The following is a 16,642-nucleotide window of genomic DNA, read 5'->3' on the forward strand; positions in this document are numbered from 1 at the left end:
CTGTTTAGTCCACAATCAGCGTCAGCGACGGATAGCGTTCCGGAGAGTTCAGTTCAGTAGTCCATCCATAGCTTCGATGAGAACCGGAGGGGGGGGTGAATGCACGATGACTTGTCCCCAGAAACGTGACACTCGCGACGGCACACGGAACACAACCTGTTTTCACCGCTTCGACAACTTGTTTCTCATATAAACTTTAATTTCTATCACAAAATATGCTATGGTCTTGCCAAATATCCATTCATATTTCATATACAGCCCATATTCAAAAAGTTTCTTTTTTAATGCGGACAATTGGGTCGGACAGCTTTCCAGAGGGTTTTCGGTTTTGTAAAATGAGCTCAACTCCGCCTCCTCAAACCACGCTGTGCTCTGATTGGCTACACGCAGATTTTTAAAGCTCCAGCTTTTAAAAGCTGCTTTAAAGTTAAGCTCCGGTGAGCAAAAAAAAAAGCAAAAACAAAAAAAAGCTATTGTTCCAGCTTTTAAACGCAGAAGCTGTTCTGCATAGAGATAACATGGGACGAAGAAGCAGAAGCTAGCTTCTGCTTCTTCAGTCTGAATGGGGCTTTATAGGTCGAATTAATGTAGTTAAAATGAACCTGTTGCCAAGATTAAATTATCTATTTCAATCATTACCCTGTCCAATTCCACCCTTATTCTTTGCTAATTTAAACACTAATATCTCTAGATTTCTCTGGAACCATAAAAAGGTACGAATCTCTCTGGCCACACTGTGTAAACCTTATAACGAAGGTGGTTTAGCCCTCCCAAATCTTGAATTATACTATTGGTCTGCTCAAATTAAACGAATGACTGAATGGTTCCAGGAGTCTGATGATTCCCTATGGAAAACAATAGAATCCCATCTCAGTCACCCAATTCCACTTAAATCTCTCCCTTTTGTAAACGCGAGTTTGTCAGGGCTCAACAAATCCTTCGTTGTTAACGGCATTTTATCAATGTGGCCAAAGTGTAAAAAATACTGTAAAATTCAAAAGAGTTTATCTGTCCTTTCACCTGTTTCTCATAACCCAGATTTACCGGCGAGTCTAAGTGAGATTGGTTTGCAAAGGTGGACTAACAAAGGTGTTAACAATTTGGGCTGTCTACTCAGTAGTACAAACATCAAGCCCTTTTCAGAGGTGAAGGAGGAATTTGGTCTGTCTTCCACAAACTTATTCCAGTACTTACAATTAAGACACTTTTTACAATCTTTGCTTAGGAAAAATATTTTTAGGTCTCACATAGACGAGATAGAACAATGCATTATTAACACCCAATCTATGTTAAAATTCACTTCAAAGATTTATAAAATCCTCAATGGTAGAGTGACGTCATCCTTCCAGCCTCTGAGAAGGATATGGGAAAAAGATCTAAATGTTGTAATTGACCAGGAAACATGGACAACAATATGTGTAAAAGTAAATCTATCTTCACTTACTCCTAGAATCCTAGAACATAATTACAAGTTTATTTTCAAAACATACTTGACCCCTGTTTGTCTAAACAAAATGTCCAGGGAGAACTCTCCCCTGTGTAACAGATGCAAACTGCATTTGGGTACCTACCCCCATATGTTCTGGTTTTGTCCAAAAATCAAACCATTTTGGCAAATAATTCATGATCAAATTGAAAAAATCCTTAAAGTAAAATTGAGAAAATCTCCTCTGTTATACCTGTTGGGGGCAGACCCAAATGTAAAGTTGAGCTCTGCTCATAGGAAATTATTTGATCTATTTAGATTCTTAGCAAAGAAATGTATCTTAATTTTTTGGAAGACAGATGAAATACCCTCAGAACATATGTGGATGGCCCAAATAATGTCAATACTACCACTGGAGAGACTCAAGTATGAAACACAAAATAAGGCAGATGTATTTGTGGAGGTATGGACCCCCTTTTTAAATCATATTGAAGAGCGCATTTGACTCTGTTTAGGACGGAACCCACCTCAACGTGCACACATACATCATACAACCCATGTACCACTTGGAAACTATTATTTATTAGCTATTTTTCATTTTATTTTAATTTAGTTCTATTTTTTTTTCCTTGTTTATTTATTGTTGTTTTTATGTAAGTAACTGTCTTGTATGTAAGTCTGCTGTCTGTCCTTGTGTCTATGTAAAGAAAACCCTCAAAATAAATAATATAAAAAAAAAAAAGAGCGCCCCTCACTTCACACGGGTGTGATTTTCTATTTTTCTATTTTTTTGATTTTACAAACAGGTCTGAATGGCTTATGTGACATGTACCTAATATGCCCTTGGCTTGTCCATCCATCCATTCCACCCCTTCCAGGACATATTTGGGTCTCCAGATGCTGTGCACAGCCCTGGGTTTCCTGTCAGGTAACTGGTCGCTGACGTCCTACGTCACCACCCAGCTGGTGGGCATGGAGCGGCTGACAGAGGCTCACGGCATCCTCATGTTCTTCGGAGGCTTCGGGATCATGCTGGGACCCCCTGTCGTAGGTAAGAACAATGACCTCGTAACTATGGCGACAGTCATATATAGACTCATGTATGATTCAACCTGGGTAACAGACAGTAACAAAAAGGTACTATGTTTACCCAGGGTAACTGGACTAAGCTCAAGAACTTGTTTACAGCCAGGCCCTGCTCATAGAACATTTCATGGTAGAGGTTCAATGCCTTGTCCAAAGGGCACTTCAGCGGTGGTAATTTTAACGTGCCGGTCCGGGGATACGAACTAGCGACCTTTCCGATATCAAGACCGCTCCGCAAACCGTTCGGCCACCGCCAATCTAACAGTCATAGATTTATAGATAGATAACCTTATGGTAATTGCGAACGCAGTGATTGCGAATTCAGTGAGCACTTACTATGAGACCTAGCAGATCATGTCTGTGTGTGTGTGTCTGTGTGTGTGTGTGTGTGTGTCTGTGTGTCCCCCCTTTGTGCCCATATATGGAGCTGAGTGATTTGTTTGTGATTGATGCAACACACTCCATATTTGGACGTATAGCTGCTATGGGGACTCCTTATATGGTTATGGCTAAGTTAAAAACTTAACTTAAAAATAACTTAACTAAAAAACCAAATATGTACGAGCTGCGTTCGCTTCCCGCGTTTGCGCGTCTTACTGGTGTATGTAGCTGTGTAACAGTCAAAAAAATGGGCCCTATATACAGCCTTATGGCTAATCTTATTAGGCATATTTCATTATTTGGAAAAACTTTTTTAAAATAGTGAAAATAAATAACCTATCTACATACAAGCTCACGTGTTGCTGTAGATCAGCTATTTTCACTATTCTAAAATGTTTTCTTTTTTTAAAGGGGGAAAAAAAGCCTAATAAGATTAGTCATTATGGAAAAAGAGTGCCCATAGAGTTCTGTAAATGGGGCATTTCTAATAGCACCTTTATCTCCAAACCACTTTACAATGTGCATTACATTCACACACTTAATTCACACATCACTTCCAGTAGCAGAGGAAACCACGCAAGGGCAGTCGTGTCTTGCTCAAGGACACTTAAACACCAGGGTTTAGTGGCTCAAATAATAATTAAATAACTATAATAATAATGGTCATACAGTTATAGATAGATATAACTATGCTAAGGGGTTCATTGCCCTTGCAATCCCCGTTGCAGCAGTTCACACAACTTTGCAAATACTTTTGGGTTTATGGAGAAAAATGTAACTTTCCTTCGTGAGTTCATTACTGCTGGCTTTGAAAAAAATTTGGCCACAGAAGAAGCCAACCACGTTTTTCAGCCGGTTGGTGTTTGTGCTCCTGGGTTTGTTTTTCTTGGAAATCATGTTTAGGAAATTGTGTTTGGTGCAGCCAGACTTTAAAGCCATTCAAGGCGGGGGAACCCCTTTTGGTGTTATGCTTTAGCTATTGAGAAATAGCAGATCTACAAGCTCGTAGCGCGGCACCGAGTGCCGCGATACGAGCTTGTAGATCTGCCTTTTTTTATTATCTTGAACATGTGGCGTGAATCTTTGAATATAAATTCTCTCAGAGCGAACGTTTTTAACTCAAATCTTTGCTTCTGGGGGGGGGTCCCTGGAACTACATATTTTCAGATGAGGGTCGGCGGCCAAATGCATGTATAATTCTAGGGGTCCTTGACATGAAATCATTTGAGAACCACTGACATAGAAACATGGGGTTTTTCAGAAAACTGTCAGGATTTAGAAGACATTTGTAGAATCGTTCCCAGGTCTAAAAATGTGCTAATATAACACCCGATTATAGATACTAGTAGTATAAGAACAGTCTGTCTCTGGTCCACTTTTCCCCAAAACTTCACCACCACACAGCACCACTCTGTGTTGCACAATGGAATGCTCCGGTCTTAAGCAGGGATGGATTAAGACTAAAAAGAGGAGCCCTGGGCCAATTGAATTCTCCCCCACACTATACCCACAGAACGGGCATTCGTGTGGTGGACGCGCAGGTGCAGCTGCTTGGCCTCAGTCTCCGTTGTGCATCTTTTCCTTTATTTCCCCCCCCCAAAAAAGTTTCTCTGTCACAACCTCCCGAGTCCCGGGCGGTTGTTTTCGTTTTGTTTTACGACGTTCTTTTGTTGGCTCACTCGCTGTGTTTTGTTATGGCTTATTCCTCTAGCTCCAGTTAGCTCATAATAACATTAGCTTCTGTGTAGACGCAACACACAACGGCAGGCTATGGGTTTCTTTTATGGGTTTATTGGCTTAGAGGCAGCCAATCATGAAAAAGTGTCTACTGAGGTCGCCTTTTCAATTCAATTCAATTCAATTCAATTTTATTAAAGTGTCAAATCACAACAAGTTGTCTCAAGGCACTTTACAAACCAACAAAGATCCACCCAGAGCAAAGCAATATTGCGACAATGGTAACGGAAAAACTCCCCTTTAGGAAGAAACGTCAGGCAGAACCCGACTCTAGGTTGGGCGGCCATCTGCCTCGACCTTGTTGGGGGGGGCGGGGGGGGGGGAAATCTAGTCCTGGCACCTGGCAAAAAAAAAACATCTTCGAAATGCTCTGGTCGGGTAGGACAAGTACCGTAGTACTGCCTGAAGCGTTTTGTTGTCGTCGACTAATACTATGACGACAAATATAATGTTCTGCTTTTGTTACTGACGAAAACTAAATGGAAACTAAATGAAACTATAAGCTATGGTGACTAAATATAGTGTTGATTTTTGTCAACAAATAAAAACTAGACTAAAATGTTAGGAAGGGGACTAGTGGACAAGAGATCCAGTATAAGTAAAATACTGTAATACTAATAGTCATTTTACACTTGGTTGCATGCTGAAAATAGCAGATCTACAAGGTCACAACGTGTCGCGCTGCGACGCGCTGCGAGCTTGTAGATCGGCTATTTTCAACAAGTGTTAAAATGAGCCATTACGACGACTAAAATACATTTTAGTCGACTAAATGAACAGCAGATTTAGTCGACTAAAATCTTATGACATTTAGTCGACACAAACATTTCAGGTGACTAAAATATGACTAAAAGTGTCATTCCAAAGACTAATGACTAAACTAAAATAGAAATTTGCAGCCAAAAACAACACTGCTTGGAAGAGTGGTAGAAATGTGGTCCTGGAGGACATGAGACTGTGCCTTCCAAATGTTTTGTCTGACCATACCTTTAAAATATACCTTGTTTTGTCTTTGTGGCAGCAAAGGTTTGTTTCTTTGTTCGTTTGTCTCTCAAAAATTGTGGAGAGCTCAGTTTGGAACAAACATGAGGTTTACAGAAAATGTATACAAAAAGAAGATTGCATGTTGTTAGTCTGTCAGTCTGCAAGTCTGTCTGGAGATAATGTCACAAACCCTTTGACTTTGATCGTGCTGAGATACGTCATAGACGTGATGAGATTGGCCAATTTGCCAAATATTACGTACTGGCCAAACTGTCACATATTACGTACAGTAAGAAAGAAGACATTGGCTTGTGGAAATAGCCGATCTATCTATCTATCTATCTATCTATCTATCTATCTATCTATCTATCTATCTATCTATCTATCTATCTATCTATCTATCTATCTATCTATCTATCTATCTATCTATCTATCTCACAACGCCTCGCAGCTTATCGTTTAACTAGTTCCACAATATTTATCTGTGGAGCCGAGTCAAACTAAATTGTAATGCCTATATAATTCCTTGCTTGTCAGGGGAGGGTGGTCCCCAGTTCAAATATGATTATTTGGGGGCCCTGAAAGGCTTAGTTAGCCTCGAGCCAGATCCACATCGTTTCATAGTTAACCCTTGTTTTCTTAATCTCCCCCATTTCTCCCCCCCAACAAGGCTGGTTCTACGACATGACCCAGTCCTACGACATAGCGTTCTACCTCAGTGGAGTGTGCGTTCTGCTGGGCGGTGCCATCCTCTTCGTCTCCGCGCTGCCCTGTCTGGGCTGCAGTCGCACCGATAAGCCGGAGTCTAGCGCCCCGCAGCCAGAAGAGGTCGTCTCCCAGACAGAGTTCATAGAGTGCACTGTTGCCGTGGCGATGGTGATGCCGGAGCCTGCTGTACTGTACGCCACCACCGCCACCGCCACCACCACCACCACGATGCACATGGTGGCTTCGGTGGCCTGAGGCACGAGGAGGCACTCTCAAACCACCAACAATAGCACGAAGCAAAAGACACCACCATGTTTATCAAAATCTGGATGCTGGAATTTTGGAACCTGGACTCGGGTTCTTTATAGTTTGGATTCCCCCCCAGAAAACTGAGAATAACTCCCGGTATATACAGTAGAAACAAGAGAGGGTTGAATATAATGGATTCAGGAACGCTGATATTACAGTTTTCTGTTTGTTTGTTTGGACTCGGAACTCCCGGAAGCTGGTGTAAGTCCACGGGAGGCTTTGTTTAACCCATTCTGACCTGAGATCAGATTCATACGAGGTTTCCACTGGACACACACACACTGGTCTGATTAACCCATTCTGACCTGAGATCAGATTCTAAAAATGTCGTTCTTCGATTTTTCAAAAATAGCAGACCTACAAGCTCGTAGCACGCCACTCGGTGGCGCGCTATGAGCTTGTAGATCTGCTATTTTTCAATAGCTAAAGCATGACATGATGCCAACACCAAAAACAGTCTGTTGGCTCAGACACGGAGTGAACTGACCACATGCTCCTTGTGAGCCACGGGGACCCCCGGGGTTCGAATCCAACTCCCTCAACGTATCCCCTCTTCTCTGCCCTTCACATGCCACCCCTGTTACTCAACACTCTCCTCGTCTAAACAAAGCATCAAAGTTACAACATTTAAGAAATTACTGCATTAATCTGAACACGGATTTGTATCAAATTCATTCCAGATCTTAAAATGAAACGGAACTTGTGTGGACGAAGTCAAGACTTGAATTGTAAGACGTCTTTTTTGGTTCTAATGTGGAGTACAGTCTGGATAAGGAGACTAGAAATTTGCACCCGTGAATCAAACGCAGCCCAGTGTTCACCAAGAGGTGTGTTTTTTATTTTTATTTTATTTTTTTGTGCGTGAGTTCATGAAGTCAAGACAAGATCCTTTTTTGAGAAACAAAACATGGAACAGTCTGTATTTGAAGATCTGTCTTTTGTACTGTTATTTTTATTTCATTTCTTTTAAGGCAATGCACAACTTCAGAAGAAAAAAAGGAGCTATATCATGTGGAAACACACTTCTCACGAATAGAATCACCAGCAGCTCTTATTATGGATATTAATAATACAAGAGAAGCTCTTTAGATGAATACACATACTAGGAGAAGCTTTTAGAGAAGGATAGCAATACCACAGAGGAGAAGCTCTTACTTAGATTAAGTCCCGGTTGATTACAGAGCCGGAGACAGACCCATTTTTTCCCTCTAGTCTGCCATTTTGAGCAGCAGCCATTAAAGTTTCCCAGTCCTAGCCCCGTGACTCTTCTATTGTGCACAGCGCTTGTCTTTTAGGCATTTTTAGATTGAATTTTAAAGTGATCAAGTGTGAGTGAACAGGTCAACACTTGTTCCTGTGTCCTTACAATGTAAAACTTTGGCATACATCATGTGTGTTTGTTCATTCCACTCTTAGGGATAATGTAGGATATGTTGCCATGGGATTGAACTGTTGTCTGGTAAAGAAATAATCAAAGAAGAAAAAAGTATTGTTATCATTTGCAGCCGGCTCTTCTTTGCCTCTACCTTTCTGACATCAAAATATAAGCACATCTCCAACCTACTGAGAACGGATAGTGTGTTAGGAAAGATTGCAGAGACGCGGTTACAGAGAAACAATTTCGTTTTTTTGGATTGATTTGGAGTGAAGGGGGAGGAGAGAGAGAGAGAGAGAGAGAGAGACCTTCACAATGCTGAATTTATGCACTGTTGTACAGCGTCATCACACGCCAGAAGTTAAATAACAGCTGTATAAGTTCTTTACGTGTTGCATTGGGTTTTCTCACTCTTGAATCCACCATCATGCTGAGCTTAAAAACTGTCCTGTTGTCTTAGACGTTAATTGTAGCTACTGGTAGCGATCCCACAGCAGGCTTTAACTAAAGACAACGTATAAACGCTTATAGAATTCCAATTACACTACCTGACTTGAATATTCTCAGTTCTTTTAAATGAGAGGGAGAAACGCTCGACTTGAGAAATCATCAGAAACAATTCCTTTCGTTGGTTCTTCATATAATTTGTTTATCTTACTTTGGATGTGTGATTTTGTCTTTATTATACTTATTCTTAGCCTTTCCCCCCCCCCCCCTCTTCTCTTTTTAGTACTTTGTATTTATTTGTCTCAACTTTGAATTATTGCACCCCTCCAAAGGCTCCAAATATGGAAGAATCTTTGTCTGGTTTAAGTCATCTGCGTGCTATACTCTGTTTATCATTGTTTTGACTGTCTTGTCTATATTTAGCATTTTTCATGATAATAACTTTTTTTCTCTTTGTAGAGGCAAGGGAGAGAAGGGGGTAATTTTAGTTTACATCAAAGAGAGGTTTTAAAAAACAAAAAGAAAAGAAAAAAAAAAACAGAACAGTCACTTGTTTTAGCCATAAGGAACAAGAATGCATTATTTTATTTACAGGTATACTATGCCGGCTAAAATAAAATGTATTTTGGGCTTTGAGGGAATGTAGCGGACGGGCATTTCTACCTGCACTGTCTCTACCCAATGTGCACTGACGATATATGGTTCTCAAAATGAGGCCCAGCTATAGGGACCCTCCTCGAGTCACTGAAGACGTCCTAAAAGCTCCTCAGACAAGTGAAAAACTGATTTCAGTTTTTATTTTATTTTATTTTATTTATTTCCCAATTTGTCTATTATTTCGCAAAAGAGGTGATATCGCCATCTTTAGCCTTTGTTCACCATATGTAAATGTTAAATATGCCAATTAATCGCATACGCCTATACGCGTCGTTGCGTGACAGAAAAATAGTCGATCTACAAGCTCACAACGTGTCGGATTCCACCGTAATGGCATGCCCAAAGTAGAGGCGCAAAGGGTTAATGTGGTTTAAACAGCACTTGCTCGGTGATAATCTGTCCAGGACTAAAAACATGTTTTAGTGTATATATACTTAGCACAATCTAAGGCTGATTTATACTTAGTTGAGTGTCGGTGTCTTGCACCAAAAATAGCACAACTATACAAGCTCACAACGCAAGACACACCGACTGCACACGACCGAATATAAACCAGGCGTTAGTTATTAGAGCACAATGTAATGCCAGCAACAGCTGCACTGCCTGCTGAGGATGTCTTCAGTCAGTCTCTATGGGGATTCCAGAAAGCTTGCACTATATGCTAACACACTGAACCTAAAAAACTGAAGAGTTTCACTGCAAAGACAAAAAAGGCTTATAACTGGATTTACTGTACAGTATGCCGGGGTGATCGTGTATGTTTTAAGCCAAAAGGTGCCGATGATCCCACTTTTAAATGCGAAATGTTACCCTCCAGAAGTGTTATATTATTTAAACTAAGGCCAGTGATGGTTCGACTGGCAGCTGTATATGACTCCTTTTGGAGTGAAACTCTTCGACTGCACTAAGAGAAATTTGCCCGTCGTTTTTTGCTCTGCAAGGAACAAAATCCCTCAAGGCCTCAAAAAACTCTTGTCTGTTCATTGTTATATTATGTCAATACCAAAGTGTGGGATGTGTTACCTACAACGGTGTTTTTTAAACATTATAAAGATATTTGTTTCTGAAGGCCTGCTGCATGTTAGGCATGCCTTTTATACTAGTCCTAACTAGAGAAACATTTTTTTTTAGAAAGATTGTTGTTGCTGATTTTAAGACGAATAAGCCTTTTAATTTAAGGCCAGGCTGGACCTATACGTACAGTATACCAATTGATATTTTTTAACAAGGTGCACACTTGATGTTTTTTTTTTTTTGTACGCTGTTGTGTCAAATATCTCCTCAATATTTGTAATCTTGTATGAAAGGGTAATTGTCGGTTCTCAAACTGGTGTCCGGGGACCCCCTGCACTGCATGGTCCTTGCAACTCAGTGTACAAATGGAACCAAATGGACACGTAAGAGTCCATTTGGTTCCACTTTTATAGTACAGACTGATCCCAGAGATGAGTTTTTTTGTGTGTGACAGTGTGGCATGTCAAAACGGGGGTCCTTGAAATGTAAGAAAGTTTGAGAACCACACAGGTCTGTTACATATACTGTACGACATCTTGGAAACATGGGCTGGATACACAGGTTGTGGCAGCGCAAGGCAATAGCAGTTCCACAAGCTGACGTTGTATAGATGCACAGCGGGGTTGTTTTTTTTTTCCCAAGGTGCAACGCGTGGATCGACGAGGGTGTGTTAACTTACAATAATGCACATCCAACTGTATTTTAAACCAGCAGTAGTGTGTGTGAGTGCACTGGGGGTGCATGAACCCCACAGCATTGGTTCTCAACAATGAACCCTCCGAATGTATCCACACTTTTCCTGGGCTGTGTGTGCTCCAGTTCCTGTCGATTTGATCCAATGAAAGCCAATGAAACTGGTCAGATGACCAATGATATCCAATGAAATCAACAGGAACTGGAGCACACACAGCCCAGGAAAAGTGTGGATACACGTTAAGAGTCCATTTTAGTTCTATCAGAGGCACAGACCCGTTCGGGTCGGTATCGTTTGGACCCCGCTTGTGGCCCCCCCCCGGACCTGACGTGGGTGCAGTACTTAGTTTAGACAGTTTTTGGTTTAGACTATAGTCATTGGTTAGACCAGTCATTAGTCCTACAACTACAACCTAACTCAAACCCGGCCTCACCCTAAACCTAACCTCCCACGGGGCAGCACACCTAAACCTAACCTTAACCCATGGTATAGTCTATAAACAATGACTAGTCTAAACTACGTATGCACCCGCCTGAGGTTGAGAACCCCAGTGCCCTACATGGGGATGTTTATCCATGGAGCTCATGCACAAAAAAACCCCGAAAATAAATTACTGTCAACACATTGACGGATGACATTGAATTGAACTTGAACTGTATAGTCATCATATAGAAGAATCCATTGATTCCTTTTCATGATGCTTTTTTATAAGGATGTGTAAGAAATTGTTTTGTCTTAAAAGAAAACCATTTTGAGACCTCTTATTTATATAATTTATGTATTTGGTTTTTTTTTTTAAATCAGTTTTTTATTAATAAAACAAGTAAACATGATGTCAGAGTTAACCTAGTTTCTTTTTCTGGCATGCAGGCCGGTCACATTTACCTTCCTGTAGTGTGTGTGTGTGTGTGTGTGTGTGTGTGTGTGTGTGTGTGTGTGTGTGTGAGTGATTTCCTCTTGTGCAGACACGCCTGTGCATGCTTATATTTTGTGGGCCGGGGAAATGAAAGGCTTTTAAGGTGTGTGTTTGTGTATGTGTTGGGAGGGAGCCTCTAGGCAATTCCTCAGTCGCACGTGAGTCAACGCTCTGTGTGTGTGTGTGTGTGTGTGTGTGTGTGTGTGTGTCTGTGTGTGTGCGTGCGTGAGTGTGCGAGAGTGAGAGACTGAGGAATGTGTCAGGGCCTATTTTAGGCACCATCAATGAAAACTCTTTCATACTCGCATGAATGCGTGCGCACGCATGTACTGTATGTTTGTGTGCGTGCGTGTGTGCGTGCGTGCGTGCCTGTGATCCTAGCTGTGTTCCTTCCTAATAATCACATGGAATCCCCTGTCGGTTAGAAAACCAGTCAGTGGCGGTTCCCACACATACACACACTGTCTGACAGACTGTATGAACACACACACACACACACACACACACACACACACACACACACACACACACACACACACAGAGTGATGACTCACACAATTCCAAGGCATGGAAATGACCTACATTGTTTGTGTGTGTTTAGAAAGAAAGGAAGAAAGGAAGAAAGCAAGAAAGAAAGAAAGAAAGAAAGGAAGAAAGGAAGAAAGGAAGAAAGGAAGAAAGTAAACTAACACACATCTTAAAAAATAAGAAAAATACAAATAATGTAATAAATAGAAGTGAATTTCCCCCCAAATGTGCCAACAAAAACAACCAGACTGTTTCTTTCCTTCTAAAAGAAAAACCACAAAGCCTTTTTGGAGAAACAATTAAACTAGCAGGACGGACTGACATAAGTTATATCTGAACGTTGTTAAATAAGAGCTCCTCACACATCACGTATTAAGTTTGACAAACTTTCCCATGTGTTATATTTCTCAGTCACTGTTTAACGCTTTTGTTTCAGCCCCGTTTGTTTCATTAATAGGCTAAGTCAGCCCAGTCCGTGGAGCTAAAGTTACATCAACATGTCACTGTGCATATACTCGCATGAGTGATGATGACAAATACAATCTCTTAAATCTAATGTAGCCTAGTTAACTGTACTTATCTTGTAACTTATTTACGGTCTACTAAACACATTATTATGTAACAATAAGTGTCTGTATCAGAACATCAACAGTTTTATTTCAGTTATTAAATCCTCATAAATCACACATGCACGCACACACGCACACACACACACACACACACGTACGTACGTACGCGCGCGCACACACACACACACACACACACACACACACACACACACACACACACACACACACACACACACACACACACACACACACACACACACACACACACACACACACAGAATATTGAGTCAGCAAGATAATTACAGGAAAGGGAGGGTGGGGGTAGGGATAAGGATAAGGAGACAGACAAAGAGAGCTAGAAAGAGAGAGAGAGAGAGAGAGAGAGGGGTACAGAAGCCTATGTTGGTTGACCGGAATCCCACAAGGCCCTGCACACGTCCCCTCCTTTTCCCCCTTAGTTTACACTTTACACCATGAAGAAATATCTTGGCCAGGATGCTATAGTATAGTTCATGTGTAGTTTCTGGGGAAAAAAAGGTTTGAACGTTATTCTTTTTAACCTCTGGGTTAATATACTTTGCTCCCTGTCTGAACTCTTGATGTCACAAGTTGTCACAAGTTCACAACAACAAGTTCACAACAGGAACCAAGTCAACAAAGTTGAGACACATTTTCTCCTGTGTGTGTGTGTGTGTGTGTGTTCCTATATTGTTCCTTTTTTACACCAAACGTCTTTACCAAAATGCTCATAAGATCGTCTTGTCGATATGGGCTGTGTGTGCTGCATCATACCAGTGCACACGTATTAAATCTTAATCATGGCAACAAATGGTAAAAATCTAATCTCATAGCCGTTCTAAAATGTTGATGTCCTCGCAAATATAGTATTACCAAGGTGTGTGACAGTGTGTGTATGTGGTGTGTGTGTGTCATGTGTGTGTATGTGTGTGTGTGTGAGAGAGAGAGACAAACATGAGAAAACAAATGACTCATACAAACCGTTCCATGTTTCTTCGGCCTGTCTCTGCAGTCTGTTCTATATCTGCTGTAATGCTACCATGCAGATATAAAACCTTTACTTCACGGTCCTTTTTTGTGCTATAAATATACACTCTCTGGGTTACATCAACACTCACGGATATTAACGTGTGTAGACAGGAATGACTCACTCACACCACTACATAAACATAAACACTGTGTTACTCTGTTTCCCCCGTGGAACTACACACCTCTGATACTACCTTTAGCCCATATTATAGAGTCACAGTTTGACATAACATTTGAATAACAATGAAATACAGTGACAAGTGACAAGTGCACTAATGGTTTAATTGGTTTCCTTTTGACTTTATAGCAATATAAATCCACAGAAATACCAGAGGAAATTAAAGCAGAAATACAAAACCAAGGAATACAAAAACACATTCATAGTGATTTTTTTTTTACTTTACAAAATGGTTATAGTACTATGATTCAATCCCTGAGTCTGACATGAAGCTGTTTCCACACACACACACACACACACACACACACACACACACACACACACACACACACACACAGACAGAGAACTGCATGGTCACAGCTGTACCTGCCTCTGAGCCTTATCTTGTTGTTTATGACTTTATAATATGTGGCCTTGGGGTCTCTCGCTCTCTCTCTCAGGGGAGGGCAGTTGCCACCCCCTAGTGGTCACATGTAACCTCAAATTCAGTTCTTCTAAAGCCCATTTTGGGCGGGAACCCCTTTTGGTGTATTAAGCATTATCATGTTATTCTTTAGCTGTTGGAAAAATAGCAAATCTACAAGTTAATAGCGCGGCACCGAGACAGTGCCACGCTACGAACTTGTAGATCTGCTATTTCTTTTAATCGTGAAGATGTGGCGCAAATCTTTTGAATATATATCTTCTCACTTTTTAGCTCAAATCTGGTGCGTCCGGGTCCCTGGAACTACATATTTTCAGATGGGGGTCGGCGGCCAATTACAGATAGTTTCTGGGGGTCCTTGACGTGAAATATTGAGCACCACTGATATAGAAACATAGGTAGGCCTATTTCAGAAAATTGTCAGGAATGGATTTAGAAGACATTTTAAAAATGGCCTAAATGGATATTTTCCCCAACTCTGAACATTTTTTTGCAGATTAGTCCATCTACATGTCACATGTTATAGAGTACAGACAAGTGATTTCTGTCATGTTAATGTAACCATACATTTACCACTTTCAACTTGGCTACCTTATCTTGGACATTATGGAAATAAAGAATATCCTCAAACACCCCCCCCCTGGGGGCGGAAGTCATTTTTGCTATTAAACCCCCTATTTTCTTTGGAAATTACACCCGTCGTTCTTTGATTTGTGGATTTCTGAGACCTACCTCCGGCTCTGTAAAAGTACTTTAGCATTACGTTATGCTTTAGCCACTGAAAAATAGCAGATCTACAAGCTCATAGCGCGCCACCGAGTGGCGCGCTATATGAGCTTGTAGGTCTGCTATGTTTGAAAAATCGAAGAACGACTGACATGGAAATGTAGCTTCTTCAGAAAACCGTCAGGATGTAGAAGACATTTTTAGAATCTGAACTCAAGTCAAAATGGGTTAAACATGCTTTTCAAACACTATTTGACTTGATTTATCATGTCATCCTGTGCTTTCCTACCAGATGTATCCTTGCCTTCTTCTGTTGTGTGTGTGTGTGTGTGTGTGTGTGTGTGTGTGTGTGTGTGCGCGCGCGCACAGTGCACACGTACAACTCTGATATCCAGTTTTCAGATCATCCGTTACTGTATGTTATACGAAAGTGTGTCGTGTTGGACTGCACTCTCTCTCGGTGCTATAGTTTTGTGCGCATGTCTGTTGTTCCTATGGCTGTCCGCAACCTGCTCTATCCGTGTCTGTTGAAACCAGATTTTTTGCGCCTATACCCAAAACATCTACTTCCAGTGAGTGTACGATATACTGCACAATGCTCAACAATTTACAATTTACAATTTAGGCATTTAGCAGACGCTCTTAATCCAGAGCGACTTACATTAAGCAAGTATACATCAGGCTTGACGATTTAACTTCTGCAACGAAGTACATTGATTTTATATCTACCCTCTCCTCAGTTTTATACCTTTTCTTTTAGTGCTCGGATATCGCCGCCTTCTCTTCATACGTCAGGCTTTATCTGCTCTCTCTAACCGTCTCTATCCTGCTCGCCCGAGTAAAGTCCCCAGTTCTCTGGGACGCCCTTCTCTCTTAGAGGTCTTGACACTGACAGCCTGCACAAAATGTCATTTCAATTGTCCACATAAAGTGCAATAAACCCCTCTCTCAAGGGTATACATGGACAATGGCTTTTCTTACAGGGTTGACCCTAAGCATTAGTTTCAATTTGCTCCATTCAAAATGCACTATATTGAAAATATACTGTATCTATACCGTATATAAAAACCACACAGACAGACACACACACACGCACACGCACACACACACACACACACACACACACACACACACACACACACACACACACACACACACACACACACACACACACACACACACACACACAAACTACCCTCAATAACAATTACAATTTGTAAACACAGTCTTAATACAGCTAATATTCCACAATGTGCATTGCTTTAATGCTAGCAGCCATATTGGAGGATTTGGGTATTATCCTTTTCATGGCAGGGTGGTCAGATCTCCCAAACCAAAGTTTAAACTATGACCAGTTAATATTCCAATACTATACCATAACAGACGACCACCACCAACCAGTCCATTCCAACAACCACTCCACTTCAGTAGCTCGG

The 16,642-nt window shown here is 41.1% G+C and overlaps 1 protein-coding gene across 2 annotated transcripts in view; it reads left to right on the forward strand.

Annotated features, from left to right (window-relative positions):
- LOC308332745 (monocarboxylate transporter 9-like) overlaps positions 1-11,651 on the forward strand; it is a 29,340-nt gene extending 17,689 nt beyond the window's left edge. For both annotated transcript variants that reach the window (XM_080788791.1, XM_080788792.1), the window contains exons 8-9: positions 2,305-2,477; positions 6,285-11,651. In XM_080788791.1, coding sequence (XP_080644917.1) covers positions 2,305-2,477; positions 6,285-6,577 — 466 coding nt within the window. In that variant the 3' untranslated portion in view covers positions 6,578-11,651. The remainder of the gene's footprint in view (positions 1-2,304; positions 2,478-6,284) is intronic.
- Positions 11,652-16,642: the final 4,991 nt, after the last annotated feature.

This window comes from Protomyctophum bolini (assembly GCF_963924005.1).
Source record: "Protomyctophum bolini genome assembly, chromosome: 18".
NCBI classification, from domain to species: domain Eukaryota; kingdom Metazoa; phylum Chordata; class Actinopteri; order Myctophiformes; family Myctophidae; genus Protomyctophum; species Protomyctophum bolini.